This window comes from Typopeltis vanoorti, chromosome 9 (genome assembly GCF_054136105.1).
Source record: "Typopeltis vanoorti isolate ZY-2024b chromosome 9, IOZ_Tvanoo_1.0, whole genome shotgun sequence".
NCBI classification, from domain to species: Eukaryota; Metazoa; Arthropoda; class Arachnida; order Uropygi; family Thelyphonidae; genus Typopeltis; species Typopeltis vanoorti.
The window spans coordinates 15,956,375-15,978,275 of record NC_143557.1 but is presented as its reverse complement, the minus strand read 5'-3'; the positions used below and the strand labels follow the sequence as shown (position 1 = coordinate 15,978,275).

Below are 21,901 nucleotides of genomic sequence, written 5' to 3'. Positions count from 1 at the left end.
TGGTGTCCAAAACATGGTCAGCCAAGCCTGAATGGCCATAGTTGTGTTTGAAGATGTAAGACTTGTGTTCCTCTAGACGGATGGATGCTGATCTGCCTGTCTGTCCAAAGTATGCCAGCTTACAGGAACAGGGTACTTTGTAAACTCCAGGCAGAGAGAGAGGAGGGTGCTGATCTTTCGTAGAACAGATAAGGGTAGCAAGTTTTCGGTGGGGCTTATATACTGTGTGTAGGTTGTATTGTTTTAGTATCTTGGCTATTTTTTCGGATGTGCCACGGATGTAGGGTATGGTGATGGCATTTTTAAAATCTTGTTGACGAGAAGGACGGGGAATGGGGGAGGAGTTGATTATTTTTTTGATAATGTGACCACTGTAGCCATTGGAGAGGAAAGTGCTGTGTATGTGGTTAAGCTCAGTCGTGAGGGTGGTTCCACTAGAACAAAGATTGTGGGCTCTCTTGGTAAGAGTTTTAATAATGCCATATTGTTGAGAGGGGTGGTGGTGGGAGAGTTTGTGAATGTATCTGCCTGTGTGTGTGTGTGGGTTTTCTGTATACGGTGAAGGTAAGTGTATCATTAGGCAGGCATGTGACTAAGGTGTCTAGGAAGGGTAAACAATTGTTCTTTTCCTTTTCCATAGTGAACTGGATTCTTGGATGTAGACTATTGAGAAAAATCAGGCAAGTCTCTTAGGTAGAGAAAGAAAAACATTTATTTTACACTAAGGTATTGTACACAAAGATCAAAACTTTGCTTTAGACATATAATGACTTGTTCAAGAAAGAAAATCTCAAAGGTTCACAGACAATCTATCTAATTGTAACTAAATAGTCACTTAAAGTATTTTCAACAGATCAATTAATCTAATTCTCATTAACTTATCACAGTTATATAAGTGAACTACCTTTCAATTCCCCAGACTAGACTACAATATACCAAAATTCTATCATGGGCATAATTTAGTAACAATGAACTTCTAAAAATGCAACATTTTGCCACAAAGTAAAACACTATATTCCAGACAGTTATAAAAAGTCCTATCACATATATACGGTTAGCACTTTCACTCGCTCTAGTCCTGCTCTCAGTACGAAAGACAATAAAAGTTTTTACGTTGCCGACCACGTGGGCTTAACATCAATCGTTGCTGATTCCCTTCAGTTAGGTTCCAAGGTCTGCTATCTGTAATTTCCTCCGACTTTCTACCACTAGTGATTATGTTCATGAACCACAACTGTTCCTATAACTTTAGCGACACCGCTTCGATGAAAAAGCACGTACGACTCTGCATAAAGCTGCAGTCTCCGCTGGCTGCATGGCTGTGCCGCTGCTATGCTTGAAATGGATCGCTGCCTGACTTTGTAGCCATCATTGACCATCATTCTAGTCTTCGCCACAAACTGCTTCCATCAGAACCCACAGCTGAGGGAGAGAGACACCACGAAGAACAGAGGGCTGAGAGAGCTATTTTCACCGCCAAATGCTTATAGATATCCTTGTCTGCTTTCCCAATTACGTCACTGACTGCTCACAACACTTAACTCTTTTTTGCACACTCCCTTACACTTCTCCCCAAAATGCTCCCCATCACGTGGGTGCCGTTGTTATACCATGATAAGGTAAGAATTTTAAAATTTCATTTATCATGGTTTAATGAGCAAAGAAGAAAAATCCCTGTAAAATAATTAAGTAAACATGCTTGTTTCTAAGTAGGTATCATTGTGAACTTTAGAAAATATTGAATACATTGATTTAAGATGAAAGGAATAATTAATTAGCTCAAGGAGAATTTTATAATGTAAAAGAAAAAAAAAGAGGAATTAGATAAATATGTATAAAGGAAAGTTGCCCAAGACAAAAGTGTAAATTAAGAGATTTATAGGTTTTGTGTTGATATTAAATTCAATGTAAGAATAACTTGTAAAAGAAACACTAGAACGTATTCTGTGTGTAAAATAGTCCAAGGTTCAAGGACATTGCTGACGATTGCCCCCCGGTGGTCACATGCTTGGCATGTAGGTGAACAAGCATGGAGAAAAGGGACGTCATGAGATCATGTGACATAGGAAATCGAGGTGCCGGATGAACAGTGAAGTATTGTGTTTTTTTTTACCGATAGGGTAAACACATAAAAGGGTTAGGAACCCCCCCCCTGGCTCTCTTGGTCTTTCATCGTGTGGAGTTCTCACATTTCCTTGAGTAGTGAAGGTTTAGTCTGGTGCTGGTTTGGGGATGGCCGAACGATACCTCTACACTAGAACGATATTACAGCAGGTAACCTTGTCCTAGATTCCTGGAAAGTAGCGGCAGACCATGCCGCTGAAAGGTCTACAGACGCACGCATCCTGAAGTCTAAGCTGGTAATTACTATAAGGTCTTGACCCGAGGAAGATTGAAGGAAACAAAGAAATGTCCCAATGAAACAGAGGATAGACTAAAGCAGAAGCAGACGGACAGAGGTACAATCGAGTGGTTATTAGTTGTTATTTATATGAATGTAATCTGAATATGTATTAATATGTGAAGATTTATTAGTGAAGGTCTCAGATACAAGTATAGGTCAGGAGTGTAGCGCGTGTGTTTTATAGAAAGTCATGAGTGAATGGTTATTAATTGAAACTGAATCTTTGTATGTTGAAGAATGGTTAATGTTACCAGAAGTTAGTATAGAAATTAAATACTGGAATTTAGTAGTAATCTAGATGATATAGAATTACTTACCTTTGTGTGAATTACTTGAGAAAAAAATGTGTTCAGAGATCATATCTGGTGAAGTCAAGCTAATAAATTGATTTAGATTAGAATGTGTTTTATTTAGAGTGATGATTGTTCTTGTATGTTAAACTGTAATCTTAGAAACAAATAACCCTTGCTTGATTTTAACTAAATATATAAATCTGTGTATAGAATTCGATGCACTACTAGTGAAACTCATTACGGATCTGAGCGGGAGTTTAATTGAATAAAGTTAAGGACACGATTGCAACGCTAGGTCACAAAAGTATATCTTCTAACTTACTTCTTGATTGAGTTATATCTTTAATCTAATAATTCTAAGTGGTACAGTCTAAAAATATAAATTTCTTAGGATTTTAAGTGAGGTAAAGTTTGAGGACTCTGTCACATTGAATTTTGGCTCTACCCTGAGGCTATTTCTTTGTGTGATAGAGATACCACGTGACCCATGTAGAAAAGACTTCACTTTTAGTGGCTTGATATAACAATACAAGGAATAATATTGAAAGTGGACACAACACCGTACACGAGTCTCGGACTTTGCATTGCGATGCCCTGGGGTTATGTTCAAAAGCCGATTAGGCTAAAGTGGACTTGGCTTAAACTTTCTCCTTCTAAAGTAACTTTCACTAAGACCTTTTAGACGCTGGTATGTTATTTATAAGACAGTTTACAATTTATCACTCACAAGATTCCGTTAATAAAATATTAATACATTAAAGTTTTCACTTATACCTATCTACAAGCATTTCCCTTTTATAGAGTTTTTAGATCCTAGTCAAATCCTGAATTAAATGCTCAATAACAAATTGAACCTTTCATTCCAGATTTAACATTACGGGTATGTATAATACTATGCATTATGGGAAGATTCACAACCCAGACCAATTTCGACCTTTATCGAGGTGAAAAGTAAAGGTCTGCTCATCACAGGCCTAGAGTAGTTAGTATAGAGGTGGAAGAGAGCCTGATAGTATTAGGAGAAAGAAAAGACAGATAGATGGCATGACAGATAGAGAAAAGGCCTCGGCTCTTTAATATCATCATATAGTCAAAGGCCATCAAGCCAGATCCAGAGGTGATGCTAAGGTTGAAGTAATGTTGAAGTCATATTTCTATATACGAGTTGCCAAAAGGGGGGGGGGGGGTCACACCTTATTAATAAATTACTAAGGATTAGAGAAAGTTGTTTTAAAGTTTTTTTCACTGGGTTAAACTATAAATTAAAGATACCAAGAAATTATATACTTCATTTAATCTTTTACCCAAGTGTAAGCAAACAAAGTTTGCACCTGAAGAATTTTCAGGAATGGGTCAACTTGTATATAGAAGCTAATGACTTCACATCACTTGCCTTAGTATCCCGTTATGGGAAGGGTCACTACAAGACCAGTTTCAACCTTTATTGAGGTCTCTTCAGTAGGGCCAGATCCAGATGTGATACCCAGAGGTGTCTGGGTATTGATCCTTCCCATAATGCATAGCATTATACAAGGATGGTCTGAAAAGTTCTCGACCTAACAATGAAAAAACAAATTTATAATTTCAAAATTATTTTTATTTCTCAACATAATCTCCCTTAAAACTAATACATTTATTCCAGTGATGCTCCAGCGCCATTATCCCATCCTTGTAGTGGTTCTAAGTAAGATCTGCAAAATACCCCTCTACAGGTGCAATCATTTCTTGATTCGAAGAAAAACGCTGACCAGCAAGGAAGAGTTTAATTTTGGGAAGAGATAGAAATCAGAGGTAGCCAAATCTGGGGAATAGGATGGATGTTCCAACAATTCACAGTGCAGATCCCTTAATTTTCCCATTCCCAAAACACCTTTGTGGGCAGGTGGAGCACTGTCCTGATGAAAGATGATTTTTTTTCTTCTGCAAACTGAGTCTTTTCTCATGAATTTTTTCATCTAGTCTGGGTAAAAGATTGGAATAATATTCCCCAGTTATTGTTTTACCCTTTTCAAGATAATTAATATACAAAATGCCTTTAGCATCCCAAAACACCGATGCCATGACCATTCCTGCTGATGGAACCAACTTTGTCTTCTTTGGTGCTGACCAACTGGCTTCAGTCCACTGTTTTGACTGCTGTTTGGATTCTGGTGTGTAATAGTGAATCCAAGTCTCATTCATAGTAATAAATCTACACACAAAATCAGTTTTATTCTTGTTAAAATGCTCCAAGCACTGTTCAAAGATTTTCATGGGAGTGCGTTTTTGATCTGCTGTGAGAAAGCGCGGCACCCATCTTGTGCAAAGCTTTTTCACTTGCAATTCTTCATGCAAAATATATCCTACATGTTCTTTTGAAATGCCTATTGTCTCAGCAATTTCGTGCACTTTGACTCGCCAGTCATCCAATACCATATCGTACACTTGATCAATGATTTCTGGTGTTGTTACACTTCTTGGACGTCTTCAACTGTAGTTGTGTTAATTGTCGAAAACGAAGGAGAAGAGTTCCCATAAACTATTATGTACTTCAATTGAATTTCTTTTGGCATTAAACCTTCTTTTACAAAGAATTTTATAACCACTCAATTTTATCCATTTCAAGGGATACAGACAACACTTTTGCTTCAGACAGCTGTAAAAAACAAAGTACTTGATAGAATGACTTGCATTTCACATGGATGCTTATGACAGATGTACCAACTTAGAAAAACAAAAAATCTTGGCGATAGTTTTACCATCTGTGGTCGAGGCCAAGAACTTTTCAGACCACACTTGTACATACCCTTAAGGATATGTGTTTTGCATTATGGGATACTAAGGAAAGTGATGTGAAGTCGTTAGCATCTATATATACGAGTTGTCCCAGTCCAGAAAATACTTCAGGCACAAACTTTGTTTGCTTACACTTGAATAACAGATTAAACCATATATATAATTTCTTGGTATCTTTAATTTATAGTATAACCAAGTGACAAAACTTCCAACAACTTTCTCTAATCCAGAGTAATTTAATAATAATATGTGAAACCTTTTGGGAACTCGTCTATAGAAATATGACTTCTGCATTACTTCAACCTTAGCATCACCTCATTCGTGAAATGGGTTTTAGAGTAATTGCGATTAGACGTGCTTCTTTTGGTCTTAGTGGCGATTAGCAAGTTTTGATTTTATGAATCTTCATTGTAGTGGAGTACAAAATAAGACTGACTTTTCATCCAATTTTCCCAGGCCCTCTCCTGTTCCCTACAATGTGCCCATCAATAGTCTTCCACCTTTTGTAGAATTCGACTGATAGTCGACACATGGCAGAAAGAGGGTACAGGGCAAGTCCTGTACTCTCACAGCCCTCCAATAATTGCTATTGCTTTGTGCGTTTAGCGAAAGCTCGATATTGCTAAAAGTCCTTTGAGGCTGCGGGATTCTCTACAGAATTTCTGCTGGCAGGTCTCTAGATCTGCGGGATTTCTACTTGCGCTCATATGCAATTAAATCGATATGAGTGTGCCTGACCTAGACGTCGTCACCGAATTGCTCGATGAAGAGACAGCGCTTATACTTGTTAATTTGGCCATTTCATCATTTCATCTTGAACTTCTTTTGAAGTTCAAGATGAAATAGCCTGCTAACATGATTGATCCCGACATGATAATTGATTTGTTTGACAAAGGACTAGCACTCACTTTCATTAAAAACCTACTTAAAAAATCTGAACAAGAATGGCCTGGCTACAGAAACGTATATTCCTTACCCGGGGTTGATGATGAGGGGAATGAAGACACTCCTCAAACAGAGGAAAAGCTCAATCTGGTGGTCTCTGCCTCTAATCCCTCTGATCAAGGAGAGACCCATATTCGTAAAAAGCAAAAAACTCTCACTTCTGAACCAACAAATGATGTTGGTATGGATGAAGATGCTCCCAATTCAGATCCCTCTGCCTCCCCCAATGAGAAGGTGCCACCGCTTATCCTAAGAGGAAAAAACAGAGATGGACAACCCTAAGAACCACCATGGCTAACCTGCAAATAAATTATAGATTGGCCAAAAATGTTGATGAGGACATAAAAATTCAGCCTGCCACAGTAGCTGATTATAGAAATCTTACAAAGGAGCTGGATGCAAGAGGAATACAATATCATACATTTTCACTTGCCTCCGAAAAAAATTTGAAGGTGGTTCTCCGAGGAGTCTCTGAGGATATTGACCCGGATGAAATAGTCACTGACGTCAACCTGCAGGATCTGCCTCTGCCTCTAGTTTTAGTAGAGATTCATAATATTTATAAAGACATATACAATCTAAAATCAATCTGTGGACTCAAAATCACCCCAGAACCATTGAGAAAAAGAGCATCTTTTGGGCAGTGCCATAGATGCCAAACATTTGGCCATGTACAAAAGTTGAGCAAAGTTCAGTATATATGCTTAAAATGTGGCGAGAATCGCCCCACAAACACTTGCCCTAAGCCAAAATTCACCCCGACTAAGTGTGCTAATTGTGGCGGTCCTCACCCTGCTAATTATAGAGGGTGTATTCGTCACCCCAAAAACAGATGGAACGGCGTAAATAGTCAACCTATCACATCATCTAGTGCAAGAACTCCTGAAATTCAAGCTCCTCAGCCCTCTAAGAGTGAGAACATGGCAACAGGAGCTTGCCCACCATTAGCTGAGCCTATTAAGAAAATGAATCTTCATCATCAAACGAGAACATATGCCGATGTCGTCTGCTCCAAACAGATAGTCAAAAACCAGAACCTGGCTAATCCACATCCAAATCTATCAGCTATTATCACCTCTTCTCTTGCAAATATGCTGCAGGATTTCAGGATTACAAAAATAAAGGGCTAGAAATTCAGGAATTCAATAATAGACATAACCCAGATATATTACTAATCAACGAAACTCACCTGAGGCTATAACTTGCCCAACTCGGGCTGTGCACGTAGCTCATAAATTTCTCCCTACACAATAACCTTATCAGATAGCAAGGATTAAAAGCATTATGCTTCACCCTTAAAGACAGTAAAGTTCTAGTTCTTAGTATCACCTCTGGGTCTGGCTCCCACTGAAGAGCCCTTGCATGGAGGATTTGGGGTTGCAGTTTTAAAATTCTGCTATTTAAGCAATACAGTTTGAAAAATCCATAAAATATTGCAGACTAATCACACATGCAGACCTTCTCCTGTACTACTTAGGTTTTCATCTTCCCCTATTTGGAGTTAATGATTATAAAGGTCCAAAAGCTTAGATTGTTCATAAATACAGCAACACTCTGTGCTTAACTCTAAAAATGCTACAACACTCTGGCATTGACATTCTTTCCATTAAAAAAAAGTAAAATTTGGTATAAAGAAATCTTTAATCACTTTTGCTGCAAACTTCCAGTGTACTGACAAGAATACTTTGTTTCATAACTTATTGAAGTTCCAAGGATACCCTAACAGGATGGATTTTGCTTGGAGAATTGCATATGGATGCCTTCCGGTCAATACCATCAAATGGAGGTGCTTTAACATCAGAGATCCAATCGGAGACATATGTTACTGATTGGAAACAGTAGAACATACATTCTACAGCTGCCCTCTTGCTCTGCATATTTGGAACAGATCAAGTAATGTGTTGGTCATGCCACTATATATAGCACTAAAAGAGTATAAGTGAACAATGTATAAATATATTTTTTTAAGATAAGAGATTACTGTTACGTAACACCTCCAGCGAGTCCAAAGACTCATCGAGGGATGGCACTATTCTAAAACTCTCAACCAACTACAACTAACTGCAACTACACCAATGCCATCTACTGCCTACCACCATCACCACCACCACTAGTATTTCCACAGACAATCACAAACATCCATGCCCATGGTAGGATTCGAACCCACAGCCTTTTGGCTGGAGAGCAGATACGCTAACCACTCAGCCGACCAGGCTGAGATATTCTTTTAATCATTTCAAATAGTTTTTGCCAATGAAATAATTAGAATAATGACATATAAATAAATAGAGAAGAATATTTCTTTTACCAGTCTTGAAAGGTACTGGCTCAAAAACAAACATTTATTGCCCAGCTTAGTAGCAACATTCGTAAATGCACATAGCAGCTTTAAGCGCCTTTAATTCTATATCTGGTCTGCTTGGCTGAATGAACAGTGCACCTGCTTTCCAGTAAATAGGCTGTGTGTTCAAATTCTAAAGGAAGAAATGAATTTTTGTGATTGTCTACAGGTGGAAGATGAATTTCATCGCTTGTTGTTATACCTTCACCATGCTTTTTAGAAGCCTGACGTGGTTTGAAAAAGTTGTACATTTGGCATCTAAAGCAGGGTTTTCAGATTATGTAAATATATAAATATATATATTATTATTATTATTCAGGCCTCCATGGAGTCAAAAGACTCATCGTGTGCGGTCCTTCCTAAGAAACACAAAGTCTCTCAAGACTTATTGAGGGGAGGCCCCCTCCCCCTATGAAACAAAGTCTATCATACCACTCCTTGAACTCATTGACCGTTCTCACTCTCACCACTCCATCAGGTAATGCATTCCATGGTTCAACCATCCTCTATGCAAAGAAACCACTCCTCACCCTCTTGCTCACAGTTTCATTTCGTAAATTCCAAGGATGGCCTCTTGTCATCACTCCTTCCTGCTGTTCAACCAAGCAAAAGAACTCCCCAGTGTCAACCCTGTAACCACCTCTCAACAGTTTAAAAGTCTCAATCATATCACCTCTCCTCCTCCTTCTATCCACCAAACTCTGCAGCCCACATTCCCTCAGCCGATCCTTTAACTATCATTGTACAGTCCTGAAACCATCTTTGTTATCTGCCTTTGTACCCTTTCCACAGTTAATTTATCCCCTTCAAATCCTGGGGACCAAATCTGAAAACAATAGTCCAAGTGTGGTCTGATTAGAGTCTTATACAATGGAACGATAACTGTTTTATCTCTGCAGGTCAGTGTCCTTCTCATTATTGCAGCAATCCTCTGTGTTACCTTCACAACCTTTGCAATATGTCCCCTAAATTTCAGGTTTCTATCAATCATCACCCCAGATCTCTTGTCTCCCCTACTTCCTCCAATATAATTCCTCCCATAGAATATACAGTGTCCCATCGATGTTTCTCAAACCTCAAGACCTTACATTTTGCTGCGTTAAACCGACACCCAAAGTCATTTGCCCACATGTCTAGCTTATTCAAATCCTTTTGCAGGTTTGCTGCATCTGCACTATTACTAATAATCCTTCCCAGCTTCACATCATCTGCAAACAACTGAATATCCCCTTGCAATCCATTGACAATGTCATTGATATAAAGGTTAAACAATACAGGTCCCAGTAGAGCCCTGTGGGACCCCACTTGTAACCCTCTGCTTCCTTGAAACTGCCCCACCGTACACAACTCTCTGATACCTCTCTGATATCAGACAGCCAATCCTGAATCCAGTTGACCAATCCGACATCCAGACTTATGTGCTGCAACTTAAATATCAGCTTATCATGTGGCACCCTGTCAAATGCCTTCACTAAGTCAAAGAAAATGGCAGTATATGCCTTTCTATATATATATATATTAAAAATAAATAAATAAATAAAATTGAAAAAAATCCTTAACCACCAACCAGTATAATCAGCTCATAACTCAATACAATGTTTACATCATTGATACAAATTTTTAAAACACTGCTGGCAGACATCTAATGATACAGTGTCAAGTTTGGCAGTGTCAACACTAAACAGCAACAGCTAGGCTGTTTGTTCAGTAACACTTCCATATTTGGTCTCAAGAGCAGCATCTCCGGATATATATATATATATATTAGGGAGGCTCTGCCCCCCCCCCCCCACCTGAAACAGTCCCACCATACACCACTCTCTGATACCTATCAGACAGCCAACCTGACATCCAACCCATGTGCTGCAACTTAAATATCAGCTTATCATGTGGCACCCTGTCAAATGCCTTCGCTAAGTCCAAGAAAATGGCAGTATATGCCTTCCCTCATCTACTGCTCTTGTAACTTTATTATAAAAGGCTAGCATATTACTAAAACAAGAGTGCCCTCTCACAAATCCATGTTGACTATCACAGATAACATTACCCTCATCTGCCCAATGCTGTATACAGTCCCTCACTAATTTCTCCAAGATCTTAAGACACACAAACTGGCCTATAATTAGACACTTCCAGTCTGCTACCGCCCTTATGCAATGGCACCATCTTACCTTCCTTCCATTCCCTGGGCACCTTTCCCGCAGCCAGACTTTCATTGAAAAGTCAGGCCAAAGGAGCTGTCAGTTCTTCGGCACATTCTCTCAAAACTTGTGGTGAAATACCATCCAGTCCCACAGCTTTACTGACATCCAGAGTACTCACTATTTGGAAAACGCTCTCCTCCTGCACCTCTAAACCTCGAACCTGCCTTATCCCTATAGTATTAAAATTTACTCCTCCAGGATGAAATACACCAATAAAGTGTTCATTGAACAATTCCACTATGTCCTCTGCATCAGTCACTCTGTTCCTATTTTTATCCCACAATGTCATTCTTCCACAGTCATTTCTCCTCCTACTAGCCACATAGCTAAAAAAATTCCCTAGGATTTTCTTTGGATCTTAGGGCCAATTTCTTCTCATATTCCAGTTTTGCCTTCCTTACCAAACTAGTTACTCTCCTGGCCTGTGTCTTATATTCTTCGTGCATCTTCTCTTCACCTGTCTCCTTATATCTCTTCCATAGCCTCTTTTTCGCATGCAGTTTCTGTAGTAAAATCTTGTATAGAAGGAATTTTGTACAAAATACTTATATACCAATTTTACTTGAGAAGGAAAGTCAATACCAAATACTTGTAGTTTAATTAACAATTTTTATAAGTGTTTTATGTAATCTGGTTAAATATTAGAATGTACTGCTAAATTATTTGACTGCCAATATTGCACAAACAAACAGATAGCCCAGACAGGATTAGAAATTTGGACCTGAGGCTATCACCAGGTAAGGTCAGCGAAGTTACAGGGTTTCCCCGCCATGACTCAGCAATTTTGTAGGGGGTAAGAAATCCCTGGTAGAACATCCGGGGAACTAGATCTGAATACGTCCCAAGGTTGTGAAGGTAGAATAAAAAGGAGACAAGCGCTCTGCTCCTGGCTCTTTGTTCCTGACGTTCCAGCGTCGCTTCGAAGAGGTCCCCATGTCCAGCCATTCCAAGGATGGAGGGAAAGATATCCCGTTAGCAGTATTTCTACGATCGTAGGAGATTTTTAGCGGTGGTGTTGGGCCGTTCCAGAATCCCATCGCAAAGTTCCTTAAGCAATCTCCGAGAATGACGTATCATAATTGCCGTGGAGTAGTGTCCATTTGCGGTTCTAACAGGAAAGAAGATGATCATGTTCGTGATCTCTAGGATCTTGAATGCTGAACTGGCTGCGACAGGGTTCAAGGAAGATTAATGTAGAACTGTTATGGATTGTGAACCTTAAGGCAAGGATTGTTGATTATATAGTTGCTAGCATAATGTAAAGTTTTGAAGTCAGAAAGCTTCACTTCTAATTTATTGTGAAATAGTTATCCAAAGAATTATGAGCATTTGTCAGTATTACGAAGCAATGTTAAGAGTTAATGTTGGGAGGGAGATTGAATGTGAAGCGTAGTTGGCATAATTCATTGTCTTTAAGCTAAAGGCTAGAAGTGCTGATTTAAGTAATTTGATAACCAGACACATACATTGCATTGTTACTTAGTAGAATTAATAAGAACCAGATAAAGTTGATATGTGTGAAATCTTTTTCCTCTCATTTTGTAATTTCCATGTCTTAGTATGAATAAATTGTTTTGTTTGTTAATAACGTGCCTGATTTCGACTTACCAATGCACTTCTCATAAAAATATAGAACCTGTGTGCCCTTAAAGTTAAAGTTAACCATGGCTGACTATAATTTTCAAATGTTGCTTGATTTCAAACTGAGTTTTTGAGATAATTCCATGTTCGGCTGAGCATTACTCTCACATGTGTAGGAAAGACAAACAATTCCTGTGCGAGATATTTAATGGCACAGTCGTTATATAAATAAAATATCAAACATCAGTATAAGAGAAAGTCAGCTAGTTAGACAATGGAAATTGGGTCCAGCCAGAGGCAATTCCTGAATCTATACTCCACACAGGTGAAAGTGGAACAGTTACGACCTTGGGTGGGGGGAACGAAATTGTAGACTAAAGGATTAAAGGTGATAAGAATAACTCAAGCAACGATTACAACTTGGAGTACGACTGATATTAAGAGAAACAGAAAAAATTAATATTGAGATATAATAAGGAAATATATCAAAAGATACAACTTACGTAAAGAATAAAGAAATAAATAATAATATCAATATTATTACAATGCCGCAGTCAATAGGATTTAATCCGCATTAATTTTTGAAAATTGTGGATTTTGTGAGATAGTTTTGGTAATGAATCAGGCAGTTACAGAAAATTTTTATTTTGAGAAATAATTTTGTTATGGAGTGTGAAACTACAGGTATTAACTATACAATCAGAACAATAATGGACAACATTGTTGCCCCTATAACTGTAAATTGACACTGTAACCCCTAGACAGCATGTCCCCCTGGGTGGCGGATAGGGGAGCCCACTGTGTGTGTGTGTGTGTGTGTGTGTGTGTGTGTGTGTATGGTGGGGTGGTCCGAATATACTGAATAAGAACTCGTGGACCTACAGGGCCATAAGGGACAATCATCTTGATTGTAAGGGAAGCGGCACTCCCATGGACACCTAGCTGGATCTGTCCTCTCCTTCTTCTACTTTGAGGACGATCCACTTACTTTAATCTTTCCTATAAGGTCTTATCAGCCAACTCTTCTTATTTTATGACGCTTATGATATTAGAGTACTCGAAGGCCATGGGGTCTTTTCATTTCTGGCCTTACAACTATGCCCTCTCTATAAACCTTACGATAATTCTTCTATAATCTACTCTTTCCCCTTCAATATACCCTATTCCTCCTATGGGTTTAAATTCGGAAGAAGGCTAGTTCAGAAGCCTTAAGGTAGCAGCCCTACCACTGAACTCTTCCATCGTCAGGCTAGTCCCCTGACATGGAGAACATAATCCTACTTGTAAGCTGACAGAAAAAGGTAATCGGATTGGAAATGACCCTGGAATGGAAAAGGTAAAATAAAAATGGAAACGACAAAATATAATACACATAGCAAACTGGAATGTAAGAGGAATAGCATATAAAGAAATAGAATTAGACCAGTTATTAAATGAAAGAAATTTTAAAATAGCAGTAATCACTGAAACAAAAAAGAAATTAAAAGGAACTATGAGAACTGAAAATTTTAATGTGATATACAGTGGAGTCAATAGAGACCAAAGAGCACAAGCAGGAGTCATGATTTGGATTCATAACTCCCTTTCAAAACAGTTAAAACATTATAAATTATGGAATGAAAGAATAATAGAAGTTAGAATAAAAATAGATAGAGGCTATTTAACAATAATTGGTTTATATGCCCCAGAAGAAGAAAGAGAACAGGATAATATTGATTTTTATAATCAGCTACAAAACATATATAATAAAATAAATAAAAATGATTACATAATTTTAGCAGGAGACTTAAATGCAAGAATTGGAAACACGAAAATTAATAATAATATAGGAATACATGGAGAACACACTCTAAACAGAAATGGTTAAAAAATTGATTGACTTTGTAGTTTATAATAACCTAAAAATAATGCATTCCTTCTATAAACATAAAGACATACATAAATATACTTGGGCAGCAAGAGGATGGAAATCAATATTAGATTACTTCATATTAAATGAAAAGACATCAAAATTTTCACTAGATGTTAGAGTTCACAGAGGATATGAAATAAGCAGTGACCACTTCCTTGTTAAAATAAAATTAAGATTACCACCTAAATGGCTACAAGTAACAAGAACAGAAAGAAAAATTGAAACATTTGTTTATAAAACTAGACTATTGAATGACACAAATGTACAATGGCTATATGAACAAAGAATTAACCAATATCTAGATAAAATAAAACAAACTCAAGAAACAGAAATAGAAAGGCTTAATATAAAAATGATACTAAATAAAGCAGCAAATGAAAGCTTAGGAAAGCCCAAAAAATTCAATAGAAAGGAAAAAACTGAAGATCTGGGATGATACAATCAAAGAAATAATCAAAAAGAAAAAAGAATCCTATCACAAATGGTTAAGCAGTAAAAGATTAGAAGATGAAATAGAATATAAAAGAATAAGAGCCATGGCTAAAAGAGAAGTCAGAAAAAGACAGAGAATCATGGAATTTAGAATATGATTTATATAAAATAAGACCCAATGTATATAAGATTTTGAAACACTTAAATGCAGATACCAAAGAAAACATAAAATTAAACACTGAATTGAAATTAGAAGATTTTCTAAATTACTACACAGAACTGTGGACAGACAAGTATTTTAAAAAAGACAACTGGCAAACAATTAATGAAAATGAAAAGGAAATAACTAAAGAAGAATTAGAAATCAGCCTGAAAGAAACAAGAAACGGAAAATCACCTGGAGAAGATAAGCTAGGTTTAGAACTATATAAATACACAGGAACAAGATTTAAAGAAAGACTCTTATTATTTTTAAATAAAATTTATTCAACTGGTATCCCCCCAATAGAATGGAAAAAAGCAATTGTGATTCCTATCTTTAAAAAAGGTAATAGAGATGACCCTAAAAACTAGAGATATCAGTAATTCCTGTTACAAAATATATAGCAGAATCTTAAATAGCAAACTAATGAAATATTTTGAAAACTTTATTTTAGAAGTACAGAATGGATTTAGAAAAGGACGATCATGTATAGACCTAGCCTTTAGCCTAAAATTAATAATAGAGAAAAGAAGAGAATACAATTTAGAAACACATATTGCATTTATTGACTTTGAAAAAGCATTTGACAAAATATTATTTAACATATTAAAAGAAAGACAAATACCAAATAATATCCTAAAAGCTATCACAAGTATATATGAAAATAATCAAATACAAATAAGATTAAATCACGAGCTATCATATATGAGAGAGATAAACCAAGGGGTCCGACAGGGATGTCCCCTCTCAGCAACTCTTTTTAATATCTACTTAAATGAAATAATAATAAAATGAAATAAAAATTTACATCAAGGAATTAAACTTTCTCCTACAGTAAACTTAAACACTCTTCTCTTGCTGACAACCAAATAATAATTACAAATTCTGAATATAATTTACAGAAAGCTATTTTAGATCTAAATGAGATATTCAAAGATTATGGTATGATAATATCAACAGAAAAATCAAAAACTATGGCCTTTTAAAGACAAGATCCAACAAGAACTAAAATAGTAATAGATAACAAGATCTTAGAACAGGTGAATTCATTTAACTACCTAGAATGTATGATCACATATGAAAATGAAAAAGATATAAACCTAAAAATTGCAAAATATTTAAAAATAACAGGTGTAATTAACTCTATATTTAAACCAAACCTAGTTCAAAAACAAACCTGACTAAAAGTATACAATACATTAGCCCTACCAGTCTTAATGTATGGAAGCGAAATCTGGACAATAAAACAAAAAGACAAACAAAGATTAACAACAGCAGAAATGAAGTTTATGAGAAAAACTGCAAAGTATACCCTATTTGATCACAAAAGAAACGAAGAAATTATGAAAGAATTAAACCAAGAACCAGTAATAGAAAAAATTTAAAAATATAACATAAATGGATGGAATACGTTCAAAGAATGAAAACAGAAAGATTACCAAAACAAGCCTTAAAGTACAAGCCATTAGGAAAAAGAAAACCAGGACGTCCTCTTAAACAATTCAATGATGACTTCTAAGGCTAAAACAGGCCATGCTAGGCCTAAATCCTTGATATGCATGATGATGATGATGGTGGACGACATTGAATTTTTTAGAACCATTAATCCTCAACTTGTCATCCCACAATTTTCTGGTGAAGAAAATTACGATGTTTTAGATTTTTTTAGCTTCGTCGAATAGCTGAAAAAGGTTGGAGGGTGGTCAGCCTTCCAACTTCTTATTCTGCTCAGAAGCAAACTGGTTGGAAAAGCCAAAAGCTTCTTGTATTCATCCCCAATACTTAAGGAATACTCAAAATTTAAGGAAACCTTGATCTCCCAGTTCTCCAGGGTAAGAAGTCTGAGCCCAAATCTCTGGAAATTGCAGAGATGTGCTCAAGAGAAAAAGGAGAATGTGACTGAATTTTACAATAAACTACTGACAATCACAAACAGTCTAAGCATCTCAAAAGAGGATAAACCTCACCTCGACTAGGTAGTGTTTCATCAGTAAAAGAAGAACTGGAGGAGACTGCGTACAAAAAGAAAATCACAAATCTTGAGAAATGTTTCCTTGCTGTGAAGGAGAGAGAAGAGAAGCTTGGAGACATTCGTCCCGCTTCTACTAACAGCCATATTAATGTCATCAAGAAGGCATTTGATTCCTCTTGCGAAAGCAAGAGTGAAAAAGACTCACACATGTAAGAGAAAGCTCTACTAAGGATCATATTAAAAAAGAGGAGAACGAGAACGATCAGTCAACATTAATTGACTGACAGTAAAATGAACATCCATAAAGAAGTAGGGCTAACAAACATGGAGGAATTATGCACTATGATAAGGCAAGAGGTAGAAAGGCTACAACAGCCTATGATAGACAAACATGATGCAGTCATGCAACAGTTTAAGGGAATGATAGCAAAAACTTCTGCATTAACTCCTGCTCAAGTGGAGAGGAATAATGAAGTAAGAAACAGAAGGGAGCCTCCCAAATGTTTTGTTTGTAACAGATATGGGTACCTAGCTTGCAGCTGTTTCAGAAAAAAGAGACCATCCAATAGGAATGTTAGGTATGAGACGAATCTTGTACTTAAGTCTCATGGTTGTACAAATAAACCATGGAGAGAGAGCAAGAATCTAAATTATCCTAGGAAGTCGAGAATGATCGTTAAGGGGAAGGTACAACGATCGCCTTGTGACGTATTGCTAGATACTGGTTTCCAAGCCTCTGTCATAACTGGAGATTATTTTCAAGAAATAAAATCCAGAGTATGGAAGGGAATTTCTAAGCTGAAGAAACGAATTAGACTATCGGGAATCTCAACATCAGAGATATATGCAACGAAGAAACTAAGAGTGAAAATATACTTACCAGAATTTAATTTGTGTGTTTGTTAAGAGTTATTGATCTTCCCTAGGACATCTTGCCCAAGTGTACAGATTATCCTAGGAACTAGCTTTCTGCAGAGGTACAAATTCTCTTGCAACTTCTCTCGAAATGAAATGTTCCTAATGGGAAATAAGCGGTCAGGAAAAGGGAACTATGGTTTTAGGGATAGATTTGACAAACCACATGAGGAAGGAATACTGCAGAATAAATATAAGGTCGAGCCTACTCATCTCTTAGATCCATAAGTTAAAACAGTTTTGAACACAGTCTTATAGACATACCTACTTTAGTTCATTTCATGTTTTAATTCTTTAAACTTTAATCATGTGGAAATTGCACAAGCTTGAAGCCAACTAATACTCTCTATTCAAGAAGCTTAGCCATGAAGATATTTTACATGAAAAAGTTTTGTTTGTTTATGCTTTTGGATATTAAGGATGAAAACAAGAATATAAATTATTGTCAATTATAGTTTACTTTCTTTTCTTCACTATTATAATATATTATGATATTATATAATATTATTCTAATACATGAGTATTTTAATAATATTGTGATATATACCATTTTGCTACTTGAAAATGTAAGATGATTTTTGTCATTAATTTCAGACAGAGCAACAAAACTTTTTTTCTTTTCTCTTTTTCAGATCACTCATGAGGTTCTTAGAAAAATAACAGGATTCTATTAAACTAACAGTTTTTAAACTCCTGTGGAAGATTTTTCAACAAATGATCAACCTCAATAAAGATAGAAACTGATGTGTGTAATGTCTTACCATATTGCATAGCATTATATATGTATATATATATCCCAGAAAAGGAAGCATGCTGTGCATTATAGGCTAAAAAGGAGCAATATGATGTGAAGTCAAAGGATCTCTGTATAATGTAAACTAATCAGAACTGCATATGCAGACTTTAATTAGATAAAGTGAAGATGAAAACAAGTATATAATTTCGTCTCCAATATAATTTAGTTGAAATTCAACGCTCTTCTTGCATGTAAAATATAAATTTCACAGTGGCAAAGTTGAATTACAGAAGCGTTCGTAACAAGCAACAAATTAGGATTCACATCATCAGTTTGCATTTGTCATCTCTGCAAATGTTTTTGGGATATCAGAGATCCTTTTGAGAAGTGCTTTGTCACTTTTTAGCAGGAACTTGAAGCAATGATAGTTGAAGAGATTATATATACAGTATAAAGGAAGAAAACAGTAAGAGACTAGAAAGTTTATAAGATTTCAAAGCAGTTACCTTTATTTCATGTAACAATTCAAGTCCATCTGACAGAGCATAATACAGCAACACACGGCCATCTCTTCCTGTAGAATATACATAGTCATCATCCTTTTGTATGTCTGTGACTCCATTTTTACCATGGATGCAATAAAAACTCTGGAAACTCTTGTGCTATAATATAAATATATTTATATATGAATTTATTAATATTAATTAATATTTAAAACTTTAATTATTATTATTATTAATTATTATAAAATCTCTCTGCAGCCAAAAACATTCACCATTAGAGCTCTAAATCAGTGATTGCTATGTTGATATCCAAAAAATTTTATTATAACAATCCAAACTATGTTTGTGAGAGAAAACCTCTAGTTCAAAAGGCCTTTATATATTCTTCAAACCCTACATAGAACTCAAGTCATATACTTCCAGTTATGGCTAGCAGCCTCAATTAAAAACTCCCGTAGAAATTATTAAAACATTAAAGAGCCATCATAGCTCATTCAGTATAAACAATGACCTTTGGTTGAAAACAGCTTGGAAAAGAACCTTTATCGGGGTGTTTCAACTAAAGTGAATTAGCGCCAGTCTCATAGGGGGACCAAGAGTTCTCTTGCCGAGAAAATCGGGTTTCCTCCTCTAAAACAGACAAAATCCAGTAAAATACATGCAATTTACAGCCATAGCAGACAATGTTGTAAGGATTGACCATCGTATCATAGCAAGTTTTTAAAATGCCAAGTTACATGGCTGTATGATTTAACTTGGCCACATAACCGAGTGAAAACACTTTCAACATCTATCTCTAATCCAGAGTATTTTAGCAATAAGGCATGATACCTTTGATAACGTGCATATGTTATCAAAGCTGAAGTTGAAGAAATGCAGAAGTATGACTTCTGCATTTCTTCAACCTTGGTATCATTTCTGGGTCTGACTCCTACTGATGAGACCTCAATAAAAGTTGAAACCAGTCTGGGTAGTGGCCCTTCCGATAATGCATACCATTATACATGTCTGTAAGGATATGTGCATTGCATTATGGGATACTAAGGCAACCGATGTGAAGTTATTGGCCTTTATATACAAATAGCCCAGTCGTAAAGTTACTTCACGTGTAAACTTTTTTGTTTGCTTACACTTGGATAAAGGATGGAATTAAGAATATACTTTATTGGTATCTTTAATTTATAGTATAACCAAGTGAAAAATATCTTTCAAAATACCCAGTTAACTGTGTGTTAAGGCTTAAGTACCTGGGTGGACATCATGTTGGAGGTTTGATGGAGTATTGGCAGCAGTAAGAAAGGATTAAAAACTAATTTTAATGATCCCAATATTTCAAGGTGAAATAATGGAATATTTCCATCTTTAGGAAGTACAAACAACACTTGTAACACACACACACACACACACACACACACACACACACACACACACACACACACACACACACACACACACACACACACACACAATGCTCCATGAAACACGTGGCTATGACTCTAAAATCTTATCTAGATGATTCACCCTTTATGGCCATTTTTTGGTTGCCTAAGCTATACAATGTTACCTCTGATGATTAATGGTTGTCAAATTTTGGAACATTTCTTGCACTTGTTTAAATTTAGTTGCATTCTGAGTGCCACCACAGATTCCAAAAATAGTCTTTTTTTTTTTAAATTGAATGTCTTGGAGCATGCTCGTTTTCTTCCAGAAGATCCTGTGAGTAGTGTCCAATACATGGTTTGCAAGACTAGACTGGACATAGTCACACTTGCAGATGTAAGATATGTGCTCATCTAAATGGATGGCAGCTGATCTACTTGTCTATCCAAAGTAATCCAATTTAAGGAACAGGATACTTTATACACTCCAGGCACTTAGAGGAGAAGGAGCTGGTCTTAGGTAGAATGGATAAGGGTAGCAAGTTTCCATCCATCCATCAGTGGCCCTAATAGGCACTTAAGCACCCATTGCCTTCCAAGCATCCTTGGACCTCCCAACCGTAATACGAGGATAAGGCAGTTAGTGTCCTATGTCTGTAGATACATGTGCTCATGAGGCCAGTTTGCTTGTTCCAGTGGGGTCCCAACAAGTTTCCAGTCAGGTTAAAAGCTGTATAGAGGTTGTACTTTTTTTAAAGACTGGGCTATTTTTCCTGACATACTCCAGGCGCAGAAGATGGGGGATCACATTTCTGAAATCCTTATTAAGGGATGGTTGAGGATGGGGGAGGTGGGGTGATTATTATTATTTTTTTTAATTCTGTAAGGACTGTAGCCATTGGATAGGGAAGTGTTATATATGATTAAGTTCTTTTGAAAGATAGGTTCCACTAGAACAAAGACTGGTTCGAGTTTTAATGATGGTTCTATTGGTTAAAGTTTTAATGATGTCATATTGTTGAGTGGGATGGGGGTGGGAAAGTATGTGAATGTATCTGTCTGCACTAACCTCAGCTAACCCTTTCTCACAAGACAGCTTTAATAATCAAAACCTTGAAGACATAAAACAAATGACATTGGATGAAGAAGACTTCCCTATTTTAGGAGAAGTAAAAACTGCAATTAGCTCTTTGGAGATGGGAAAATCACCAGGCATAGGTGGAATAACTTGGAACTACTGAAAAGCAGAGGGAAAAAACCCATAGTATACTATAGATGTCCAACTCAAAATTTGTCAAGTGTGTGGA

At 36.6% G+C, this 21,901-nt stretch overlaps 1 protein-coding gene across 1 annotated transcript in view; it reads right to left on the bottom strand.

Annotated features, from left to right (window-relative positions):
- Positions 1–21,901, bottom strand: part of LOC150102899 (tRNA (34-2'-O)-methyltransferase regulator WDR6) — a 624,232-nt gene that overhangs the window by 271,163 nt on the left and 331,168 nt on the right. The window contains exon 14 of the mRNA XM_090398196.1: positions 19,219–19,374. Coding sequence (XP_090254322.1) covers positions 19,219–19,374 — 156 coding nt within the window. The remainder of the gene's footprint in view (positions 1–19,218; positions 19,375–21,901) is intronic.